Genomic DNA, 25,734 nt, shown 5'->3' with positions numbered 1-25,734 from the left:
CGTGACATGGGGGTGGCAGAGTGGCTCAAAGGTCATAGTGCTGAGCATCCACCGTAGAGATCCTGGGTTTGAATCCAGGCAGTTAATGCCTACGATTAAACTAGGTTATCAAGTGTAGCGAGTTGGTCTAAGCCCAGTCACAATTAACTGCACAAAATATCTATTTAACTTTGAATTCGGTTCTACACTTAGCTTGGTTAAATTCCATATATTAGAAGTAAAAATATTGGTTTGACCATCAAACATTACTCTTGATGGCAGAGAACATGTGAAATGCTGCCCTATATTCTGTTGACCAGAGGTTAACTGAATAGATTATCAGAGGTAGTTCTTTGATATCCACTTCCATGGGCTGCTTTCCAACACAAAGGGTTGCACTGCTCTGGTAGAGGTACAAATCTTTATCTCATTACATGATGCCAATACCACAATCGATCTAGAATTGGGAAAACATATGGATGGAATATAAGGAAAGTATACCTGAAAATTACAGGAACGTGCATGCTGTATATGGTATGCAGGAATATGCATGCTGTATGTTGTTTAACAAGAACACAGCTTCCTACATAACCACACAAGACTGTAGAACTACAGATTTTCTATTAAACCAAATTTTCTTTTTAGTTTTTCTGCCAATGCACAGTAACTGATGTATTTGAAGCCACAGTGGCAAGATGTTAACTAGCTCGCCTGGTATACAGGAGGTCGTGAGTTCCATCCCGACCCAACGCCTGCTGTATATTTTGGAGTTTGCGTGTTATCCTCGTGGTCGCATGGATTGTTCTCCGGCTCCTCCGATTTTTCCCTCCACATTTAGAAACGTGCGTTCAGAGCGTTTGGCTGCTCTACATTTCCACGTTGAGCTATCATTTGTGGCCAGGTCGCTTCTGAAAAAGAGCTCAGTGAGCCTTTCCTGGTAAAATAAAACGTTTATTTTAACACTTACGCTTTCGCGACCAATATTATCCATAATAGAGGTTTTTGGGTTAGATAGCGTAAATATGTGTCGTTAAATTCCTCCACCACCCAACACACCACCCAGAGTTGGCTGTCGCCTGACGATGCTGGTTGTAATTACTGGTGAAATGTCGTCCTCTAATTGTTAATGTTGTGGGTTTACTCTTTAACACACCGGTGTGCTGTACTAGTAATGAATTGGCATATTTTGTTCACGTGACAAATCTTACTAATTGGCAATGTCGGGCAATGGCGGGTTTTAACGACACATTTATATTGACGCAATCTAACCCAAAGCCCTCTGTTATGATAGTACGGTTTAGTTTAATATGAGGAGGCCTTTGTACAGCAGTGGGCAAAAAGTGATAATGATGTGGGTAATGGTGTTGCAGGGCATTGCCACAAGGGCACAGTGAAGGATTGTAAGAGCATTGTGACCACAGTCATTGTCACATGTACAATCATGTCACACACGAGTAGAATCGGATTTTTTTTTACATAATTATAGATTCATGTTTCTGCAATTGTGTTTTTTAGAGGGGAAGTTGTGTGTGTGAGGAGACCCACATGCAAACTATCTTTTTCTAGAAGTTAAAACTCATCCAAGTGACAGAAAGATGAATTGAAAACCAAGCATCTTTGAATGCAAATTATAGAAGAACTTAAAACACAAAATTCCAGCGTTTGACTGAATTGCGAAACGATGGGTCCACTGTAGTGTCTTTTAACTGCTGAACTTTAAGAACTTTGCATTTGGGGAAATACAAAATATGCATTTTTTTATCATGTCGCCCCAGTCAAAGAAAAAATACTTTTGTGTAATTAAAAACAAAGAACAAAGACTTCTATGTATAATAATAATACTAATCCATACATGATAAGAATTACACTTTAGTAATACAGGAGGGAAGATTTGTCAAATTGAATTCTAATCAGGCCCCAGGGTGTAAGGTGCAGTCTCCAACTCGTATAATTGATTTTCTATGTCTCTGACCTCTTATTTATGTGCTCTGAAGAAGAGTAATTGCCCAAAACCTTTACGATTGTATGTTGTTCATTGTTCAGAGCCTCGGTGTTACTGACGAATGTGTTGAGCTTTTGTTGTTAATTGTGTCGCGGTGGATGAAGACGCTTTTTCGTTAAAGTGTCGGTGGTGTTGCGTAGTCGGCATGGGCCTAGCTCAGATAATTAAATGGTGACCCTCCCACTTTTCAATGTCCCCCCCGCCACCCTCTTAGCATGATCACTGTGAGGAAAATCCTGCATGTGACAATATTTTATTTAAAATTTGTTCAAATTATATGAGATTATATTTTTTAAAATACATTTGTAAGTATAGATTTTTAGCCTCGGGGACTCCCTAATGGCAGCTTGTCCCTGTGCAGCACAAAGTGGCTCAGGACCGGCCTGCAAGTGGGCATTGGTCTGGCAGTAGGGGGAAATGCTTGTTGCTGTGTGTCATCTCAATTGAGTTAATTTGTGAGTAATTTTTCAAACTCGGAAAATTTTGGACAATAACCCCAGGAGACGATGGCCGACTCTTTTAAAATGACGTTACGTTTAGGCTAGTTGAGTGAACAAAGCGGTATTATTGAAACGGAGAAGGGTTGGAATGCAAATGAAATGTCAAAACGAGATAATTAAAAAAATAACAAACAATTTAATAGAATCGTAGCTGTGAATTGTGACAATTCAATTAATCGTCTGGGATGGGGAATGAATCGCTCCGTCTCGTTTCTTACGGCATGCAGTCCCAAAGTGATTCACAAACCCCGTAGCCAAATCAGTGGGTTACCGGTGTGTGGAATAACCAACACTGTGTAGTCTATCCTCACACGTCTTCATTTTATTGCTCTATCACGTCACTTGGTCACCCTCCCCTTCCCTTATATGTTTCTCTCTTTGTCATAAATTTACCAACAGTTCTGCTCATTATCATTCCTTCTAGTGGCATATACTGCCAATGCCATTTGCTTATTCTTTTTATTTGTAACTCGGTGTATTTGATACTAATTGACACTTCTTCAATCCACAGCCCCCCCCCCCTCCCACACACTGTGTTAGTCATGGGGGATTTTTTGACCATACTTCACCAAGCTGGTCAGTGTGCGTTAGTGAAGGTGCGAGCTCTCAAGAAGAAGGGACTACTCGCCTACAGACTTAGCCGTGGCCGGGGATGGAACTCAGGTCGCCGGGTTCAAAAGCCCCACGCGCTAACCACTGCACCAGAATTCTGTTACTTGATCATTTCATGCTCCATCCACGTGATTTTTCAGGGTTTATTTACCATTTTATTTGACCATTGTTGTCGTCCTTGTTACCGGCCAAGCAATATGCACTGATTTAAAATGTTTTCTCTCGAGCAATAAAGTGCGTGTTGTATTGTACCGAGAATAGAGTGCACATGACTAACAGTTCAACGTTTTCCTACACAGTTACAGGACACACAGCGGCACTTGAAATGCAGCAAGTACGTCCAAAACAGGATTGTAAACAGGTGAGTTTATCGTGGGCCCATATGCAAGGTCTGCTGATTAGGCTGTAAAATCTCCATGTCACATATTTAATGAACTCGGCCATTTGGGCACGCATTGCTTTTCTATTTTTGTACATATGTGGAACTTCATTTGCACCGTACGTAGCCAGCCGTGCTAATTAGGGTGCTTTCCACACCCAAAAACACATTAATTTAGCAATCGTGAAATTAAGGGAACAGCTGACCTTGCATTAACCTACTCTCGCACAGTAATCCAACGTTTGGTGGGAGTATGTAAGTAAGTCTTTAATTATCTTCCACACAACACTCACTTATAAACCATGAATGTGGGAGAGCAGATCATGTGGATATCAGTGTGGCTCACACGTCAGTAAAACCCGGTTTATAATGGGTGCGACGTGAATTGTGTGTTTTTTAAAATCTGTTTGTGCTGGTGGGTACTTCCACCGTTAAGATTTGTACCCACGGAACAGAGGACCAGATAAAAACAAGCGACACATGTTCACTTGATTCTCACTCGCGTGATACGTGCGTAAAAGTGTGCATGGTCAGAATAAACAATCTTCTTTTGACATGTGCATTTTTAAAGAAATTCAAATAGCGAATTTGTAAAATGTAAGGCTAAAAAAAGAAAGCTACGTAATAAAAAAAATACTTTTATTTAGATTCTGCACGGATTATGCAGCTGTATAATAATTCAATCTAGATTTGAAGTTTTCGTGATTGCAGGGATCCATCCTCTTTGATTCTTTGGGTAAAGTCACGTGGGTATAAAATAAAATAAATTAAATCACGACGTATAATGATGACATGATATAGAAATTGAGCAAGTTTCCTAAATTCCCCTGCCTCTGTCCATGCAGCAAGCGCACTATAAATGAGTACACCACTCATAGTTGATCGGCAGGTCGTGTGTGGTGGGGTAAAGCGTGGGTACCCCCACCTCTCCCGGGAGCTTTCTCGAGCTTCCCTCTCGTGGAGCCCCCCTCCCCCCCTTCCACCAGCAGTGGTAGTGAGCAAGCCATTTTCGGGCCGCACTTTTACCATTTCATTGTGGGGAGCCCAAATTTGTTTTTAAACCACGGAACACAGAGCTTATCTGTGAAGAAAGCCCTCTCTCCGTCCTTGGGGCCCTGGGCATGGTGGGAGCGGAGGGCAAATTGCCCGCTGCCCTAGCTCAGGTTACAGCGAGGTCCCATGTGCCCTTGTCACCTTGATGACCACCGCCTGATCATACATTCACTCTGAAGCCACGATAAGTTTACTCCCCCCGCTTGCGAACGAGCGGCAGCAGCAGCCGTCAGCCTTCAGCCGTGCTTTTCAGGGGGCCACCGTGAGGCTGCCGTACTTCACCTTCATTTGTCAGGAGAATATTTGCAATGGAGGGGGGTGGGGGGGAGTTGACACGGATGTGAGCGAGGGCACGCCACCGCTCTCAGTTCAATTCCCTGTCTTTGCTGTCGGTGTTTTAACGAACGATAGCTAAGTCATCATTTGTCAGTCCCCCACTGAATGAAGGATGACTCCCCCATGCTATGACACTCTTGGCTTGGTTTTCTTGACCATACGATGTTGGTCAGTGTAAGAGGTGGCCAGGGTCTGCTCGGATATCACTCGCTGCTGCTGATGTTTAGCAGCGGCTGGGAATTGAACTCAAGTGCGCTAACAACTGCGCCACCGTTCCACCTCAACTACAATTGCTTATTACAGTTGTGATTTAATGAGGTAGCGCACATTTTATTTATTTACATTTATGTACAATTCATTGTCTTTTACCTTCAGCAAATGTGTATGATACAAACATAAGTATAATTTGAAAGGAAACCTTTTACTGTATGTATTAATATGATTTCACAATTAACTTTTGGTCAAACATGAGAATATTAATCCAGTACACCGTTGATATTATAGCAGTATCTAACTAAAAACAAAAGTACGCTCTTTTGTTTTCACGCATTAAAAATCTAAATCAATCTTCAGGATTTTAAAATTACCCCATGATGATTTGCAGTATTTATCAGTATGGCCGTTATTTATTTACAGTGTTTACTTATTATCTTGACATTTTTTGATATGCAAATGTTGTGGCCAATGCACAAACAGGCCTTGTACCATCAGCCACAGTGGACCTCAGCACATGACCCTAAACATTTGTTGTGCCATACGGAACAGCATATGGCCGGGAACCTCTAAATGCATCCTAATAGTTTTGTTTTTTGTTTTTAAGCACAGGCTGCTTTTTGAAAGCAGTGAAAGTTTCTGCCAGTGTTTTTCATACGCTTAGATTTATTTTCTCCCAGACAATTACTTATGAAGTGGTACCCAGCTTCATTAAAATGTAGCGTGTACCCTTTGCGAAAGGATAATATGTCATTCCCAGGTTCATAGTACCCGATAATGGTTTGCGTATGCAAATGCAAATTGTTAATTATGGATGCGCATGATACAAGATTCAACTAAACATGTGTTTGCTTTGCTGCGTTGACAGTGGTGCAGCAGCACAAATGTCATGGGCATTGCTGGAGAAGTATAAAACAGATTGACGTTTCAGGTAATGGTCCTTCTTCAGACAAAAAAGCAAGGGCAGAGAGATTGAGTGCAGTGTATGGTGCATGTGTTTGCCCTTTTTCAATCTACTGCTGGATGGGAGCCTCCCCACTTTGTGGGGGTTGTGGGGATTACTTATCATACTTCACCATACAGGTTCAGTGTAGATTGGTGAAGTCTGGCAACATAGATGTGGAATTGTGTACACCCTGAGAAATTAGCAAATTAAATGGTGACTGTAAGTAAATATATTTAGAACGTTTTTTCCACTTTCAAAGCAATGACTTGGTGAAGTAATGTAATGGGATATGAAATCTCTTACAGCGCTGCGTAATAATACGCACTGATTAAAACCTTTATTCTGTAGACCCTTTGATATGTTGCTTTTAATTTTTAAGCGCTTCAAGGTGCTCTGGTCCACCTCTTTATTTCATATATATTTTAGGAATTAAAATGTGTTTTCTGAAAATTGGATCGGAGAACAATGGCATGAATATAAATTGATAAAATATTAACCGTGGCACATTTTTTGAAGACATAGTCAACGTAACCAATTTAAACGAACTGGCCCGAATCGATAGAAGAAGAATACAAATACAATTATTCTGCGAGGTTGGGCTTAACATAATTGTGGCAAAAATAATGTACAACATGTTTGCTAAACAATTAAACTGTAAATTTATACAATCAATGGACACATCTGGAAAATACATCCGCGCACATATACTTAGCATAGTTATTAGAGGTGGACTTTGATTAAAATGAAAATGCAGGATGTAGCATTTCATAATAATAATAATTTAAAATTGTAACATGCTCAGAGGCGAGGAGGAACCATAGTGAACCAGCTTTTCGGTCCTTTACATATTAAGGTGTAATCGGCAAATTAATTCGTGTTTTTACATGTGGGCGGAAACTGGGACCACCTTATGAATACCGTAAGGCATTGAACACAATTCTTAATGAAGATCACTCTCAGACTAAAGATGGTAGCAAACATGTGATGAGAGTAGGAATGATGATGACGTTCACAGGTGTGACTGATTATGTTGTGAGGCAAAGCTGATGAGGGGAGGTCTCTTTGTGATTGTGATGGTGATGATGATGATCACGATGACGACAGTGATGCACTTATGACTATTGCGTGCTCGGGAAGGCGATGGTGTATTAGGTTGAGATGAAGTTGCTCGCCACACATTATTATTATTATTTATAGAGGACACATTGTGTTGAACACGTGAGTCTGTGATAGTGGCAGGGGTTTTAGTTTGAGCCGTTTTTTTTGTGTCCACACAGACATAACAAGTACCCGCTGTCCAAATAGTTTTGATAGCTGGGCACCGTGCTTATTCCAGCGCAGCATTCCTCAAAAAGTTTTCAAGTGCGGCGTTCGAACTTTGCACAAAGCGTAAAGAGAAAGAAAGGAAGGGAAGGAGACAGAAAAAAAATCCAGGTTGAGTCGCTCATATATGCACGCTTAACTGGGAGGTGTCGGACGACTTGAGCTGGGTAATTACCGCGCACTGTCAAAACAAACTCGGTGGCGGAGGCTGACGGGGGAGCCCTGTGTGCATCTCTGACCTGCCTACCATTAATAATTCACGGTGCGCGTTTCACCGCCTTGGCGCGGGCACCCCACCTCCCAGCCGCCGCCGCCACCCTCCCTCCCCCGCTCCCCCAGGACGGACGCATTAGGACGGTGGTTATAACTCGCTTGTTGTAGCGGCGAGTCGTGGGGCCGCCGGCTGGGGACACCGCGGATAGTTCCAATTCGCACAGCGCCAGAGAGAGATTCCGGACAGCTGTTTGCTGGGATGGTCGTGCAGCCCCATCTCACCCCCACCCCCTCCCAATCGCAGGTGGAGGACAGACGGAGGGCCGAGAAATAATTACGTGTCACGGCTCGGCGGTGTGGCAGATCCGCGAGCATCGCGTGCCCGCTAATGCATGGCGTCGCACAAATTATTCATTGGGCTCATAGTGTGACAGTTTTGCATGCGGTTAGAGTGGGGAATCTGTTGAATTATGAAATTTCTTTATGCTGAAACTTTAATAAGTAACATGCTAATTTACGTTCTGTGTTTTTTTTTGGCTATTATAGATTCTGGGGATATGCCTGTTGAAACAAAGTTTCAGCGGTCTGTTTAAATTACATCACTTGCATTCAAAGAAGAGTTCTTTCCAGAGTTAAGAGCTGGGATTGAGCGGCTGTTTCATTATTGAGTTTTATAGGCTGTTGTTTTTTTTACAATATGATTCTGTAAAGCAATCATTCTACACCGTACACACACATTGTGTTCACGGATCCACTTAATTTTCCAGAAGCCTTATATACATTTCAGGCTAAATATATTTTTTATAACTTAACGTCAGCGTGTTTTCCGATACGTAATTTTGTCAACATATTAGCAAAATTATCCATTTATATGGTGGAGAATCGAAAAGGTTAAGTAGTGGAACATCGTTTTGCTCACCGTGCCATTAACCCCTGTGATCTGAGTTCAATTCCTGGAGATGGTTAACATCAGTGGCAAATTATATCTGAAACAGTCTTCGACACGCGCCCCCTTCACCCAGCCACACTGACCAGCGTGGTGAAGTACGATCAAGCAGCTCCCGTGACCAGCACGACGTGGAGGAGGCATTCATGCGGCAGTCGATTGACAAAGGGCTGTACATTGTTGTTTTATTTTTCGCTGGAATATATTTCAGAGATTGTAAAAAAAAAAATCTCGGAACTGCCACCGTGTCGACTCACAAGTAGCTACAAGCCCTCCGTGTAGGTTCATCTCCATTGACAAGGGGTCACTGTGTACCTTTGCCTATCGTAATTCAAAGCCACTTGATTGTCATGGCTATTTCCCCCCATCAGGGAATTGTTGACAAATCACTCAAACGATGGGAACATATGCTTGAACTGACAAACCACTTTTCCAAAGCTGCAATTTGCATATTGGTGCACGGCTCGTACCATTGCCGGTCTGTTGTCTTGCAATAAATAAAAGCACGACCGCGGTGTTGTCCAGGCGGACGGGGATTTTCCGCATTGAAGTTGTGTCCTTGGCTCTTTTTCCCAGCCAAACAAGGGGACACTGCCATAGCGCCGTTGTTAAATATGCACGTTAGATTCGTGGAAGTTTGCTCATTTGTGGATTAGTTGGACAATGAAGAGCGACAATTCACGGCACAGCCCCCTGAGAACCTATAAACTATAAAAACGATCAACTATTTTTTTTATTTTATCAGGGTAAGGCCCACTGAGCTGTATATTTATTTTTCAGAAGCGATCTGGGCACAAATGATGGATCGACGAAGTGCCTCATCTTGTGGAAATTTATAGCAGCCAAATCCTCTAAAGCAAACGTCGATTCGAAATGTGGAAGGAATCACCGGAGGACCAGGGGAAATATCCACGCGATCACGGAGAGAACATGCGAACTCCAAATGTACAGCAGGCGCGAGGGTCGGGTTGACCCCACGACCTCCTTTATACTCGGCGAGGCAGTTAACATCTCACCACCATGGCACCCCTCAGGACGTCCACAAGTGATGCTCGAATGATGGCAGCGAACCGAAAATCTGGGTGCCCTTTCCCAACGAAACTGTCGAACGTGAGACCTCTTTACCGAGGCAACGACGCCATCGCATCTGGCCACGGGTATTCTCTCGCATGCCGTACGTCGCCATTCCATCGGTGGGATAATTGTAATGAAGATAATTCACAGCCCCCTTTGTCAATACAGTGCTGCTGGGTGAAGACCTCCCCCCCCCCCACGTGGGTTGTGGGTGTTTGTCATCGTGCTGATGGTGGGGAGTGGTAGCGTAGTGGTTCGCGCTACGCTGCTCTACGAACCCGGCGAACCGAGTTCGATTCCTGCTCACGGCCATCATCACCAGTTACAATTATCTGAACCGGTCCTGGGCCTCCCCTAGGTCGACTCGGCCTCAAATGAGTACCTGGTGCGATGTGTGAACATCGCCACTGGGGAGACAAAGGCGGTCGGGCGTGGTGCTGGCCACCCACCCCCTCGTGTGCCGTACCGGCCTTCGTAGATGCTCGCTAACAGCACTTGTCCCAACAATCTGTTACAGGCTACACGGGGGCTCTTTGTCTGTGGTGGGGGGCAGGCAGAAATGGTTCAGATGTCACTCCACGCCCGATGCTGGCAGTGGACGGGAATTAAAACTTAGGTCGCCGAGTTTCAGGGTGCAGTACTCTACAATCACGACACATGAATGTTTTTTTTGCCTTTTTAACATCGCAAATCTCTTTTGTTTATTTGTTTGTTTTCCGGCTGCATGAGTCATCGGACGCACGGATTGAATGTTTTCTCCCCGTGTGTGTGTCTGTGTGTCTACATGTGTGGCTGTGTACTTTATTGGGTTAAAAAAAGCACAATTACGCTCCGCTGATTACACACAATAAGTTGAACCATGTGTGTGCTCCTTGGGTAGTTTTTTTCTGTTTGGAAGTGGGTTTGGGGCTGGATGATTGTGGCAACAGGGAAGTTGTGTTGATGGCTATTTGCAATCTGTTGGTCTGTGTATTCTGCACACTAGCTGCTCCTCACGATATTTAAATATTCAAGTAACTTTTGATCTTGTATTATTAGTCGGGGCTCGGTGTAACATTCATATTCACACCATATATTAACAGTAAAGTTGTAATTTGGTAAAAGCAAAAGAGAACTTCCACAAAAAACATCCCGCAAGTGTGCATGTGCTCATTAACCCCGTAGAGCGATCTGCTTCAACTCAACTTCAAAGGCCACGGACATCTGATGCTGGGCCTAAACGTGCTGTACACTCATATCATCGTCCGCGTGCTCCCCGGGTTATCCCTTGTACAATTTGCCTCTCGAGGTGTACATGTTAAGGTGCCGTGGGACAACCCAGAAGACTGAGTGGACGGCGCTTAGAAACGGCGTTGAATATTGCGATGTGAGCGACGGCGTTTGCGATAAACCATTGGAGAGGTCAGATGCTCCCCCGCGCCAACCATGCAGCAGCCTCGTGGGAATCGCTCACTCACGCTCGCTGATTGATCTCAGCTTTTCAAGGAAAAACTAAAAGAGAACGGAATAATCCAGTCAATAACCGTCTCCGCTGCTAATCCACTGTAAGCAAAACAGCACTCTGGGTACATTGAATGTAATTGACTGTGGTGCTTCTTTATCGACTTGAAATCTAAGCAGCACCGTTGCACATTAGTTTGTTAGAGCTGGTATTTGCCGAGTGCATTCTGAAGTGGTTTGACAGCTATAGGACTCTACACGCCGTGACCTTTGGCTTACGGCGACAGGATAGCGGGTACCACGTGCTGTTGGCTGGCAGCAGCGTTGGCTGTCAACTGTCGTGTTGCTGAATTGGAAATGCGAAGCGGTTCAACGGGAGAGGCCCAAGATGATTTCGTCGACATAAAACATTTAAGGCGTTTTCTTGTAAATATTATGTATATTATCGAAACAAAATTCACTGAAAATTATACTGACTTCCTGGGAAATTATTCATTTTTGATCTGCCAACCCTGGATTTGCAAGACGCTCCAAAGATGTATAATTTTTTGTGACATGTCCCTTTGATCTTTGAGATAGTAAATTGGGAGCAAAATTAAATACACCCGAAAATGCTTCAATTAAAATACCAAATGAAACTTTAATTTGAAAACTGCATCAAATATTCATGATAAACATTTACATGTTGCTAGCAAACCTAAGCATGCATATCTAAAATGCAATACATTGTAATGCATTTATCATGTTTAAGATCGTGCATTGTTTAATGAAGCTATCGCACGTTTATAAGCATACAATCTTGGAAACATTTGATTAAGTGCCGTACCCCTTTGAGGATTGATGATTCCATAGAACAGCCCCAATTTATGGGGTGAATCTATACGCGCCATCCCAGTGATTGCTCAGTGCCATCGAGAGTTTGTTAGCTTTTCCGAGGAGAAACTCGAAACGTAATTCAGTGAATCCCTCGGGGCAGTTTCACATTGCTGTGGTGTTTGGCTCCCCGAAGTTGACAATGGCAGTCAAGTTCAAGTTCATTTATTAGGTATAGCCCTGTGAGCCATTCGGCTCTTGAATCGGGTGCAACCGCAACAAACAGAAAACAAAAACATGAACAAGAAAACATCTTAAAGTGACTATGTGCAAACAGAAAATCCAAGAAAAGACAGCAAAATATTGCAGAAAAAGCACCGTACACCAACACTGTGTGCAAACATCCCAGTGGGATGCAAGTCAAACAACAACAACCACAAGACAACTTAGATTAAGGCCATCAGTCTAACTCTGTATTACAACAAACAAACATGGCCAAACCAAAAAACTTTTCGAAAATCACCAAAATAAAGCCATAAAAGCAATGATCATAGGAACTGTGACCGAATTTTCACAATAAACGACGTAAACAACATGTACTACCAAACTCTGCAGCCATAGCTGGCTGCACGACGCTCCAGAAGCTGCCGCCGCCGCTGCGAGCCCGCTGTGTACGCGTTGTCGCTCACCGATGGGGCCCGCTTGTCCCTTCTCTACGAGTTGCGTGCAGAATCTTGAGCAAAAGCATTCAAACAACACGGTGGGAGTTTCTTATCTGTCATGTTTTCCAAAATGATCGGGGGGGGGGGCAGTGTTTTTTTTGCAAACTGTAGGTATGTTCTTTATCGGTGATGAGTTGTCTAAAGTTATGTTGGGGCTTTCCGGAGTTCCGAGTCGGCTGTGAGTGTCAGCGCATAACCGGTTTAATTCTGATACAACCAACAACGCTACAGCGCCTTTTTCAGTCCACTTCTAGACGAAGGCCTCCCTCCCCCATGCTATATTGGTCGTGGGGGATGTTTGGCCTTGCTTATAATAATTATTTTAACAAATTATAATTTTATTAAATTGGATCTCGAAACGCTGAACATCGAAAGCCACGTGAACGTCAACATGGTACGAGACATACCGCTGAGAAAAAAAAACGAATGGGATCAAGGGTACGGGAGGGAGTGACAGTGCTGCGGTTAGCATGCTCGCTACGAACCCGGCGACCCGAGTTCGATTCCCACTCACGACCAACACCAGTGACGATTATCTGAACCCAGTAGTGGACCTCCCCTAGGTCAATTCAGCCTCAATAGAGTACCTGGTGCGGTGTGTAAATATCACCTTTTGAGAGACAAAGGCGGTCGGGTGTGGCGCTGGTCACCCACCCTCTCGTGTGCCGTGCCGGCCTTCATGGGTGCTTGCTAACAGCACTTGTCTCAACAGTCTGTTTAGGCTATACGGGGGATTTTTGTCTTTAGAGGTGAACACAATATGAGCCATGTTGGCAACCTCCGTCATGCTTTCAGTGTGGGTCAGTGAAGCAGAGATTTCAACGATTGTAATGTGTTAGCAGAGCGTGAGGCTGCACGTGGCTTGAGACTGGACCTCTACAAGGTTAGATCATGCGTAGACACTTCCCCTGCGTTCTCCGACTGTGCACCATCAAGGGGTTGTTGGGGGGATCTGTAAATTTGAAACGTGTTACCTAGTTTCCCTGTGTCCCCCCCTCCCGCTCGCTTTAATCGCTGCTCATGAGCACAGGAGTCTCCAGATTTATTGTCGCATAGTTTGGGCCGACGGGCCTTCTTCGTGGCGTGTGCTGTGGAATTGACGAGATCCGCCACTGAATAACCCAAGAAGTCAACGGTCCCTTTTCCTCCAGCAGCATGCATGAGATGTGTGTCGCAGGCTGCTGTCTGACACAAATTTGAAGCTTTGTTCTTGTGAATTTTTTTCTTTTCTTAAAACCAGTCAGGAGCACTAAACTAACATCACTGCATTTACCGCCTTTGTTGAAAATTCTGGGTCACTTTAGTGACCGTGACTGAAGTAGACCCGAATGTGATTTGAAATAAACGTTTCCGATTTATGCAGATTCAAAGCTTCGCATTTATGTGGTATAGTTCAGGACACACAGCTAAGGTACATGTATTTAAATTGGGAATTTTATTTTAAGGAATTCATTGTGGTTGTACACTCACAGAACGGATGTTCTTCAAAAAATGCATCATCTGTCAATGTTTGCACCACTGGCCTATGCATGTTGACTCATTTGTTGCCAGTAAACGATTTTAAGGTGAGTCAGTTTTTTTGTGTTACATCCGGAAGGGAAACTTCCATGTCTCCGCTGTCATCGTCAACTTTGCAGTGGATACATTTAGCAGGAAATGTAGACAACATAGTCTTCCCCGAATCGGCTATGGTCTGATGCAATCGGGCGTCGACCCACTGCTAATTAGATATTTCTGTTTTTACAAATGTGCGTTAAGGTGACACGAGAGGTGCGTGTGATGGGGCATCGGGCATTCGGCGACGCGCCTCGCCCCAGGTCCCTTTAAACCTCGCGAGCTGCACCGCCACGGTCCCGGTATCACCTGTTTTAGTCTTAAAACAAAATTCCGAGCTTTTAGGAAGTGAATGGGGTTCTCTTGAGAAACTCTTAAGCCGTGCTGATATTTGGTCAGATTGTGGTGTGGCTTTCTGGAATTCAAGCGTGGATAGCCGCTATCTGATGGCGGGGGGGGGGGGGGCTTTGGGGGGACCAGCGATACTGTCGTGTGGGCGCGTGACAGCACCTGTGGTCTTGAGAAAGCTGCAAGTCCGCGCCACCGACTTTCCCAGGAAATTGTGCTGGACGAGCCAAGACGCTGTCACCTTGGATGTCAACGTTCAGGTCTCGGGCGGTTGCGCAGCCTCACGCCCTGGCCACACATCGTCACGATGTGATGAGTCCCCGATGACACGTGGATAAACGACGTGGAGGTTAATGCAATACCCACAGTCTTTCGTGGCGTAGTGAGTGTCAACTCTTATTCATAGCCATTTTGTGATTTGTGAAAGCCAAAAATTTGCAGTTTTAAAGTCTGTTTAATAGTCTTAAAATAATAAAACTTGGATTAATGACTTAGGAGCTATATCTCATTGACCTGTTATAAACAGCGACTCATTGTCACTTCAGGTCCAGTCATGCAAACAGATACAAGTGTTGTTGTATTTATTACATATTTGCAGTGCACAGTGTTCACAACATTACGAGCATTTTTTTTTACGTTTCATAATTGCTATTCATTAAACACACCAAAAATTTGTAGCCATATGTCAATTATTCATTTCAAATGTTCCGTGCTCTATCGTAGCGTTTTCAACATCAATGATCCAGATGCAAAGAACGCAAATAAATGTGGCTATATAGAGATATTGTCATGCTGCGGTTGCAGATAGCATACTCTATATGTTCTTGATAACAACTAAGCGAGGTCATTATGATAAGAGAACATCTAAAGACGCACATCAAATTATATGCTGCATATATAAAATAAATTGTTAAATCGGCAGATAGCAAGCCAGAAGCCATGCAAACCACGTGCTCGAGGAGAGTAACAAGTCACCAGGCTGGGTTTTGGCAGAATGATCGTCGGCTTTTTTAAAATATAAAATTGGAGAAGTTCCGAGTCATGCAAATCATGTACGGTCGATCACGGACAACATGCACGGATTCCGCCACGTCCCGTGCCACCGTTGTGTAATGATCCCAAGTGGGCGAAGTCCGGGCTGGGTTAGGGTTAGTCTGGGTTAGGGTTAGGCTGGGTTAGGGTTAGGCTGGGTTAGGGTTAGTCTGGGTTAGGGTTAGGCTGGGTTAGGGTTAGGCTGGGTTAGGGTTAGTCTGGGTTAGGGTTAGGCTGGGTTAGGGATAGGCTGGGTTAGGGTTAGGCTGGGTTAGGGATAGGCTGGGTTAGGGCTAGGCTGGGTTAGGGATAGGCTGGGTTAGGGTTAGGCTGGGTTAGGGTTAGGCTGGGTTAGGGATAGGCTGGGTTAGGGTTAGGCTGGGTTAGGGTTAGGCTGGGTTAGGGTTAGGCTGGGTTAGGGTTAGGCTGGGTTAGGGATAGGCTGGGTTAGGGTTAGGCTGGGTTAGGGTTAGGCTGGGTTAGGGATAGGCTGGGTTAGGGTTAGGCTGGGTTAGGGATAGGCTGGGTTAGGGTTAGGCTGGGTTAGGGTTAGGCTGGGTTAGGGATAGGCTGGGTTAGGGTTAGGCTGGGTTAGGGTTAGGCTGGGTTAGGGTTAGGCTGGGTTAGGGATAGGCTGGGTTAGGGTTAGGCTGGGTTAGGGTTAGGCTGGGTTAGGGTTAGTCTGGGTTAGGGTTAGGCTGGGTTAGGGTTAGGCTGGGTTAGGGCTAGGCTGGGTTAGGGATAGGCTGGGTTAGGGTTAGGCTGGGTTAGGGATAGGCTGGGTTAGGGTTAGGCTGGGCTAGGGATAGGCTGGGTTAGGGTTAGGCTGGGTTAGGGATAGGCTGGGTTAGGGTTAGGCTGGGTTAGGGATAGGCTGGGTTAGGGTTAGGCTGGGTTAGGGTTAGGCTGGGTTAGGGTTAGGCTGGGTTAGTCTGGGTTAGGGTCAGGCTGGGTTAGGGTTAGTCTGGGTTAGGGTTAGGCTGGGTTAGGGTTAGGCTGGGTTAGGGTTAGGCTGGGTTCGGGTTAGGCTGGGTTAGGGATAGGCTAGGTTAGGGTTAGGCTGGGTTAGGGTTAGGCTGGGTTAGGGTTAGGCTGGGTTAGGGTTAGTCTGGGTTAGGGTTAGGCTGGGTTAGGGTTAGGCTGGGTTAGGGTTAGGCTGGGTTAGGGTTAGGCTGGGTTAGGGTTAGGCTGGGTTAGGGTTAGGCTGGGTTAGGGTTAGGCTCGGTTAGGGTTAGGCTGGGTTAGGGTTAGGCTGGGTTAGGGTTAGTCTGGGTTAGGGTTAGGCTGGGTTAGGGTTAGGCTGGGTTACGCTGGGTTAGGGTTAGGCTGGGTTAGGGTTAGGCTGGGCTAGGGTTAGGTTGGTTAGGGTTAGGCTGGGTTAGGGTTAGTCTGAGTTAGGGTTAGGCTGGGTTAGGGTTAGGCTGGGTTACGCTGGGTTAGGGTTAGGCTGGGTTAGGGTTAGACTGGGCTAGGGTTAGGCTGGGTTAGGGTTAGGCTGGGTTAGGGTTAGTCTGAGTTAGGGTTAGGCTAGGTTAGGGTTAGGCTGGGTTAGGCTGGGTTCGGGTTAGGCTGGGTTAGGGTTAGGCTGGGCTAGGGTTAGGCATCATGTGCCTCTCAGCACATGATGCACATTTCCTGCGAAATGTACTTTTTTTCTGTCAACGTCTTGAGATGCGGTTACACTTAGACGCAATGTAAATGCAAATTGCATTGGGATTTTTACGTAATTTTGCGCGTTTTGAATTGAATTGGAACGCAAATTCTGACCAAAGGGAGAGGTGTGATGGCCTAGAAAAATGACATTCTGGAGGTGTACGTTTCAAATAGTGATTTTATGGCAACGCAAGTCACAGTTGACCATTGAAGCCGCCTGTTTAAAAGACGCTTCAATCTAATCTCCGGATCGACGCCTCCGTCCTATGCGTGCCATTCGCACAACGAACGCGAGCGATCAGGCGCGCTTATCTGCCCTGGAGAAGAGAAACTGAAACGCAGCGGTTATATTTAACCAAGATTAACAGCCGCCGCGCGGTAGTCCGTGATAGACTGCCCATGCTATTTGCAATTTGGCAAAATGTAAAACCAATATATTTTTTGTCCTGCTTGGAGGTGGGGGGGGGGAGAGTCAGTGGGAATATCTCTGCTGTGCGTGGTATTTGTTGAGCACCCTCCCGCTCTTCACAAGTTTGCGGGGTCCTGCTCATTCCTTTCCTACCTTATTCTTCTTTGTCATTCTTTGTGACAGTCTTGGTTACAGGATCAGCTCTGGGCCCAATCATTATCAATTTTGTAAACATATACACACATGCCTTAGTAAATAGAGCTATAACGAGGTCAAAATTTCAATTTCAGTCATTATGTCTTCTTTAATATGAAGCATATGGACAATATATGAAATTAAAGCTGTAGCCTTGAATGTCAATCCGCGTTCTTTTATATAGTATAAAAATGTCCGTGTAAAAGTGGATGTTTGCACCCGCACCAGAATGCGTTTGAGCCAGGGTTCACTTCCTGGCGATGCACACCAATAATAATCGCTATTTAAAAGCCACTGGAGCCTTCCAGGGAAAAACACAATCTACAATGAGTGTGCTCCATCGACATTAAACGTGGGAACGCAAGTTGGCCATGCAAACCCCTCGTTGCAGTTGCGACACGCTGGTCTACTGGGTGCTCGCTTTACGGCAACTTGTTCTTAGAGTGTGTGAGGCTAAACGGAGGATCATTGTGGTTTATAAATATACATTTCCTTTTAAACTCAGCATTTTTATACTGTTTTCCTCTTTCTATAAATAAGGAAATGACTGCACCTGTTTCAAGTTTTCCTCTTTTAACTTATCGCTAAGTAGCCGTTTGGATATGGCTTACAAGAATGTTTATTTTTAATTATAAGGATTTAAAATGTATTGGCTGCGACCTTTGTAAAGCCCCAGTGTGGGGCTGTGTTTGTAACCCCAGTGCAGCAGGCACGCATGCATGGGTGAGTGCGTAGAAGGCTCAACTATGTTAAAATAAAGTTTAACGTTCCACCTTTGGTTTTTAAACAAAAGAAAATTCGCAATTTCGAATAAATACCAAATAGTAAATAAACCACAGAAACGCGATGAAAAAAAGAGATGGTTCCTAGCACACTCAACTATTACTAAGTCGGTGCGGCTATATTGGAATGTGCATTCGGTATGCGTTTGCTGTTATAAATAACGTGCGCGCTAAATGAACTGGGAGTTAGAATGCAGTGTGAATCACCCATAACCCAAAACCAAACTTCCGGCTAGCTTTTCCATCTAACCCCCACTCGATCAGTGAAGTGCTGCACCCGGCGTAATGTGCCATTTACTTTACAGAAACTTTCCTTCCGCCAGAGTCCAACCGACACGAAATGTCATCGGTGAACGAGAGCTGCTGAAAACAAAGTCAAAACGCAATCGCGATGCGTAAAGCTTTGCGAACAAAGGCAAATGCCGCGCGTTGGTTAATTACAAGAATTCACGTGCTTTCGTTTATTGGAAAGAGAAACAATTTTTGTTGGAGTTTCTTTCGGCGGGGGGGTGTTTTAATGATGATGATGATGATGACTTAAGATAGGACTTGGACGGACAAATAATGTCGAGGCAATTCTCAAGCATTCTGGGCTAACATTGCAATAATAATTTAAAATAATCATTTAAACAAATCAATCATTTAGCACTATCGTTCTAACACACTGTAAATGCAGTGACGTTGTGAGAACATGGTGACTGAGCTCCTAAACTTGATTTTTTTTTTAATGCTTAAAACTTGTGTTGGAAAGCAGGGGCCACTCCGTTTAGGCAACTATCTACAAAATGATCTGATTTAGGTGTGCTCATGCCTTGAAGGAAAGCTAACACTTTAATTTGCTTCTCATTCAGGGTATGTTGAGACTGGGGTGGAGCGGCGGTGTAGTAATTGGCGGACTGCACAAGTAAACCCGGCCGCCTGAGATTAATTCCCAGCTACAGCTAACATTAGTGGCGAGTAATATCTGAACCGGTCCTGGACCCATCCACTCCCTTCACCAACCCGCACTGATCAGCATGGTGAAGTATGGTTAGAAAACCCCCACAACTAACCATGTGCGGGGAGGCCTTCACCAGCGATGCATTGATAAAAGGCTGCAGAATTGTTGTGCATTGCAAATATTATTACGGTGAGATTTCATAACCCATCTCTGTCCGACCCCTTGTGCCCCCGATCACCATTTCCCGTATTTTCCCCCCAGATCTTTGCAGAGCTGTGCGCTGGCAGTTGCCTTGGCAGTGTTCACCCTCTGCGCCGTCGCGCTGTGCATCTACCTCGCCCTGCACAAACGCAACCACGGCGCCCTCCTACTGCCCCCCACCAACGCGCCCGTCGCGTCCACGTACTCCCCCGCCACACTGCCACCGGGGACTTCTCAACTGCCTATGTGATCCACACCGCACCCGGCACCTGCAGCGACCATGAAGAGACCGTTGTCCCGCCTCAGAGGTGTGTGGCTATCCTGTCCTGGGTATAGTGGGGCTTGCCACGTCGCTCAGGGGGTGGGGGGGTGGGGGGGGGGATGTGTCCCGTCTCTTAACGGCGACGCGGCGAGGCACGAGTCGAGCGTTGCGGTGGCGACGTAACAGTAGCACACGTTCCACTTGTTACACAGGTTTCATGGTTCAGAGCCAACCGGCCGCCCTAATTAACACTGTGGGTTCATAAACCACGAACATACAGTGGCCGTTGACGATCCTGTCGTGTTTTATATGTGGTTATATTGTAAAGAAAACATGGGCCATGTGTGCAGGGATGACGAACAAATTTTGCTTAGTTTTCGAATGATTCATAAATTACCTAATTGGGTGAAAGCCACCTAGCAGCTTCGATCCCTTATGTAAAAGTACTGCAGATAATATTCATCTGCAAACCATAGTGCATTCATGGATAGCCTTGTGCTATGAGAATGTCGTGCACACCAAATGTTTATGACTGATTGGGTTTGAATTTGGCGTGTGGGGGGGGAGGGGGGGCACACCACATTGATGAATGTATCCGATTTTGCCCAGGTGAAAGCAGTAGTGTTGCTTAAAAAAAGAAAGTCGCTAAATAAATAACGTCCAGCCCAACGTGGCCTGCGGATGAGAAGGTCTTATTCCCAGGCCATGTTGGTAAATGGGGGTTGTTTGACCATATTCACCAGGGCCGGTCAGTGCCCGTGGGTGAGATGGGGAGCCCAGGGGACCTGATCCAAACGTCGCTCGCCACGACTGTCGGCCATCGACGGGAATCGAACCGAGGCCACCAGATTCATAGCACGAGTGTACTGACTGCTGTGTTATCACTCCCCCGCGTGTAACAGATGTGCATGTTTGACTTATGCAAATAATTTTCCACATGTGTTTGTGCATGCAAATTAGTGTGGTAGTTTTGAGGTAAAAAAATGTATCTAAATTTGTAGATGATTTTCTTAATTTATACACGTAATCAACGTTGATACGTTTGATGATGAGGTCATGTACATCTTCGCCATTGTTCGCTCCAGGTGCTGTCGGTGAAATGTCTTGAGTCTGTATCCTATTGTTTTACCTCTTCTCTGGGGTTACAACTGATATGTATATGTACATATACATGTATAAGTACGTGTATATGTACATATCCAGCTTCAGTTTAACCCTCCCTGAGAACCACCCCTCAACTGCGGCCACCAGAGGTGTAACGATGCATCGATTCATCAAAAGGATTATGAAAATTTACACTCACTTCCCAGCTGGCTTGTAGCAGCGTAGTCGCTCTTGTGCAGCCCGTTCCATGAAAAAAAGTAACACGATACACGGAGCGGCAATATTCTGATTCTACACCATGGTTGCGTTGAATGCTTAAGTTCATACCGCGTGCAACGATTGACGTGCATAGCAATCAATGTTTTTCGATATGCCCATTTTTCACATGGCAGCCCAAGGAAGGAAAGGCACCAAAGATGAATGTCCATCTTGGAGGTAGAGCCATCGAATCATCTCCTGTGCACGTGGTCGGCGCATTATGACGTCACGGGACCGTGAGAGACATGGCGACGTCTTGGGGGAGGCTTTCATCCAGCGGTGGATCTCGATGGAGGCTAATGACTAACGTAGCCAGTGGGCCACCGCGCAACGCATTCGACGCAACCGTGGTGTAGAATTAGAATATTGCCTATTCCAGATTTGAAGCTTTCGTGACTGCAAGGATTCTTATTCTTAGGTTTTTTCGGTAAAGTCACGTAGGTAAAAAATTAAAATTAATAAAAGTAAAATTAAAATAAAATAAAAATCACGACGTTTCGGAAGCAACACAAGCCTCCGTCTTCAGGTGGAACCGTCACAGCACGATAGCTGTTGTGTTGCCTCCGAAACGTCGTGATTTTTATTTTATTTTTTATTTTACTTTTATTAATTTGAATTTTTTACCTACGTGACTTTACCAAAAAAACCTAAAAATAGAATATTGCCGTTCCATGTGTCGCGTTACTTTTTTTCATGGGACGGGCTGCGCAAGAGCAGCAGAAACAACAACAACAACGCTGCTGCTGCTGCTGCAAGCCAGCTGGGAAGTGAGTGTAAATTTTCATAATCCTTCCAGTAAGGGTTTTGTAATCGCGAGCCGTGACCGCCAAATAAACTGAAATTTCCGCGCGTGCAAGTGTGGAGGCTCGAGCCTAACTATAGCAAAATGTTAACCATTACACCACCACCACCACCACACACGGTTTCCTGCAGATTGACATAGCTCTCGCACCCTTGTGAAAACGGAAGTGCCGAGCGTAGGGCTTCCAACTCATTAGTCACGCCGTAGCCTTGACCCCTATTCTCATCAGAGTCGCTTCAGTGCAAGGATAATAGCTTCGTTTTTTTAGTCCTTTCCCGTAAAGTAACGACATTCTATTTGACATTCGGAAAACTGGCTTTGATACACGTATGGAAAACGTTGAAATCGTAGAAATGTATGATGGAGGTCCCGTGCGACACGATGGGCCAATGGCAGTCTTTGGTTCACTTCAATAACATGTGTGACCTAACCCTCTATATGGAACTAGTGGTAAGTACCCGGCGTTTCCCGGGCGAAAAAGACAGACACACACATCATGGACTTACACACACTTTCTATGTACATGAGTTTAGTGGAAGAAGCAAGGAACAGAAATATAATGTGTCCGCACACAAACATTATGATTGTAATATGAGCAAGGTGATTATATATAGATACAGTTGACAATGAGGGTGGGATTAAATAAGAACTGTTAATTCAAAATTTGTTAGAGGACATTGTATTGTAAACATGTATCGTCACGAACAGTCAGTTCAGTTACACTCAAATACATGTGAAACGTTCCGACCTGGTCCCCATTTGACGTTTAAAGTACTGAATTCAAACTTCATATTCTTGGTTCTTTCGGTAAAGTCACGTAGAAGGGAAATAATAAAAATAAAACATAATGAGATAAAATTCTCACATTTTATGGGAATTTTATCTTATTATGTTTTATTTTTATTATTAGAATCCATGCAGTCACGAAAGCTTTAGATCGAAATTTTAATTCAAACTGTCAAGTGAGGGGGTGAAATGTGTCTAGGCAGACAACTCTGACTGCAGGTTGGCTGATTTTTGTTGTTGTACCGCTTTGCCAGTTGTAAAATGAGGCCCTCAAAGTCACATAGTAATAATACAATAGATGGAGCTGAAATATTTTTTTGAGAATATATTTGTTTTAATGGTTTACGTATTACAAATGCGTCTGGGACGCAATTGAATTATTTTAAGTTTATGAAGGAAGCCTTTGACATTCTATGATATTCTTGCGTATGACAATAAGTTCAGGAACGAAATGCCAATGTTGACGTCTGAGCCACGAGAAGGCTTCAGGACAGAGTTTGTGTAGTTTTTCGATTCCTCCGCGGAATATATTGGCTCACTAGCCTTTGCAGTTACAAACACTCGTACGTGATTCACTACTCACCGTCAACATCGAACACAGTGGTGTGTTTAGTGCAGACTCACTGCATGGAAGAATACTCTCAGAAACAAACTTCACCAAACAATTCCATCATCAGCCGCTATTTTCATGAAACACACCGGGGCCCTTAATCACCGCATTCACGTCGAGTGCGCTTATTTAATGCTTCACATCATAACAGCCCACTTCGTTGGCTGCTGTGCAGCTGGAGACTTTGCAGCCTTGCCAGTAATAATTGTTCGATTAATTCACTCACCATTGTTTTTTCTTCTTCTTTATTTAAATCCGCTCGCCCGTTGCACGGCTGTGCTTGCTTTTTTTGGGTGGGGGGGGGGAATTATTTACAACCAGGGCGTCAATTTAGCCGGGTTCTGTTTGGGTTTCGGAACCCAGAAAATGTTAATCCGGCACACCACATCCAGTATACTTCTCGCTATGGATGTGGTTGTGTGCTACTCCAGTCGACCAACTGCAGCGATAAATTAACCCCCTGCCTGCAAACAATGCAATTCCGTTCAAAGAATTTCAGCAAAGGTTGACAGAACAGTAACCGTGTTGCGATGTAACAAAGCCATCTAGGACCTGCACGTGAGCTGATTTCATTCATTCATCTCCACAGTAGACACACACTCTTGGCGTGTTCCTTCCTTTGGCGGCCACTTTGTGCGAAAAAAACTACAACTTTATTCAGAAACGAGAACTAAGATTCCTGTACTACCAGTTGGAACCGTTAAAATGATGAATGTACTTTTTAAAACTGGACCGGAATTTACACCGGTGGTTATTTTGTCCATTTCACTGGAGCACTAAAACCTCGGGAAACGTTGCTCACCGACTTGACGGTCACCAGAAGAGTTGCAATGATGCTTTGAACAAAACTTTAATCATATTGCAAATGCCCTATCCTATGCAATGAACACTACAAAGAACCCTCTCTCTGATGCAAACAAACAGTGGGTGCGAGGTTACTGCGGAAAAATAGTCGTGAATCTTTTAACTCGGATAGCGTCGAGGAAACAAATAAAATATGATGCACAGTGTACGAGGAGACAACACCAATTGCATCATTCACGAATCAGCCACTGTGGAATAAGTGGCATAAAAAAATGGTACAGTCTATCAATCTAACACAGAATGAATGTGAGCTATTTCCATATCACCTTTCTATCTGTACTGATGAGATCCCAAGGGTCTCGCCCTAAGGATGAGGGAGAGTCCACCTCAGGGCCTTTAACCCTTTGCTTCTTTGTCTGAAAATGAAAAGGTTGTTCATATAAAAGGAAAGAATTTCACCAAGTATAGTGGAGAGTTTTATATATATATATCAGTTTTTCTGGCAGTTTTGAAGAGTAGAATGATTGAGGCATCAATCCATGATTGAGATATTTCACTTCTGTGTAAACATTTGCTAAATAGGTCTGCCAATGTTGTCCATAACAACTTGTTCTGTTACTTCGATGATGTCCCAAGCTATACCATCATGTCCAGGATATTTCTCTGTATGTAATGAAGGGCAGATCCATTTGGGTCTCATCACATGTAGAGACATTGTTCAAGAGGATCACTTGGAACAGAATAACAGAACATGTAAAGACGAAACCACCACGTGAGAAGGCACATACATTACCAATCCGATGTCTGGATTTGGCATTCCTCGAAGGCACTGGTTTACCATCGACTGCATCAGAACTTCAAGATGTCGATGCACACATCTCCTTCGTGAATGGAAAACTAAAGACAAGCAACAGTAGTCTCACTGTGGCCGTGCAACCCAAACTATGAACCTTAGAGTAAACCACTATATTTCAATTTAAAGCTTTCGTGACTGCAGGGATTCATCTTCTTGGTTCTTTCGGTAAAGTCACGTAGAATGGAAATAATAAAATAATAAAAATAAAACATAATAAAATAATTCTCACGACGTTTCGGCCACAACGCAAACAGCCGTCCTCAGGTGGAGAATAGGTTTGTCGAGAAGACAGTCATTCAGACTCTACGTTACTTTACCGAAAGAACCAAGAAGATAAACCACTATAGTGTGCGCTTCTTCAATGGAGGAGGAGGGACAGCAAACTACACGAACTCTCCTGAAGCCTTCTCATGGACAGCAGACCTGGAAATTAGCAATGAGCTCCTGAACATATTGCCAAACACAAGGCTATAACCAATCGGATGCTGGGAATGAATACTGGACATTAAATCATCTTATTTGTGTAGCCTGTGTAGACTATTAAAATGCATTAAATACAGTGAACGATGGTGCAGTAATCTGAGATT

At 44.4% G+C, this 25,734-nt stretch overlaps 1 protein-coding gene across 1 annotated transcript in view; it reads left to right on the top strand.

Moving 5' to 3' along the window:
- Window positions 1-19,915, top strand: part of VTI1A (vesicle transport through interaction with t-SNAREs 1A) — a 43,257-nt gene extending 23,342 nt beyond the window's left edge. Inside the window, exons 7-8 of the mRNA XM_078859425.1 lie at window positions 3,393-3,454; window positions 19,726-19,915. Coding sequence (XP_078715551.1) covers window positions 3,393-3,454; window positions 19,726-19,915 — 252 coding nt within the window. The remainder of the gene's footprint in view (window positions 1-3,392; window positions 3,455-19,725) is intronic.
- The last annotated feature ends 5,819 nt before the right edge of the window (window positions 19,916-25,734 follow it).

This window comes from Lampetra fluviatilis, chromosome 9, assembly GCF_964198595.1.
Source record: "Lampetra fluviatilis chromosome 9, kcLamFluv1.1, whole genome shotgun sequence".
Lineage (NCBI taxonomy): Eukaryota > Metazoa > Chordata > Hyperoartia > Petromyzontiformes > Petromyzontidae > Lampetra > Lampetra fluviatilis.
The sequence above is the reverse complement of the archived record's forward strand: the minus strand, read 5'-3'. Positions and strand labels throughout refer to the sequence as shown.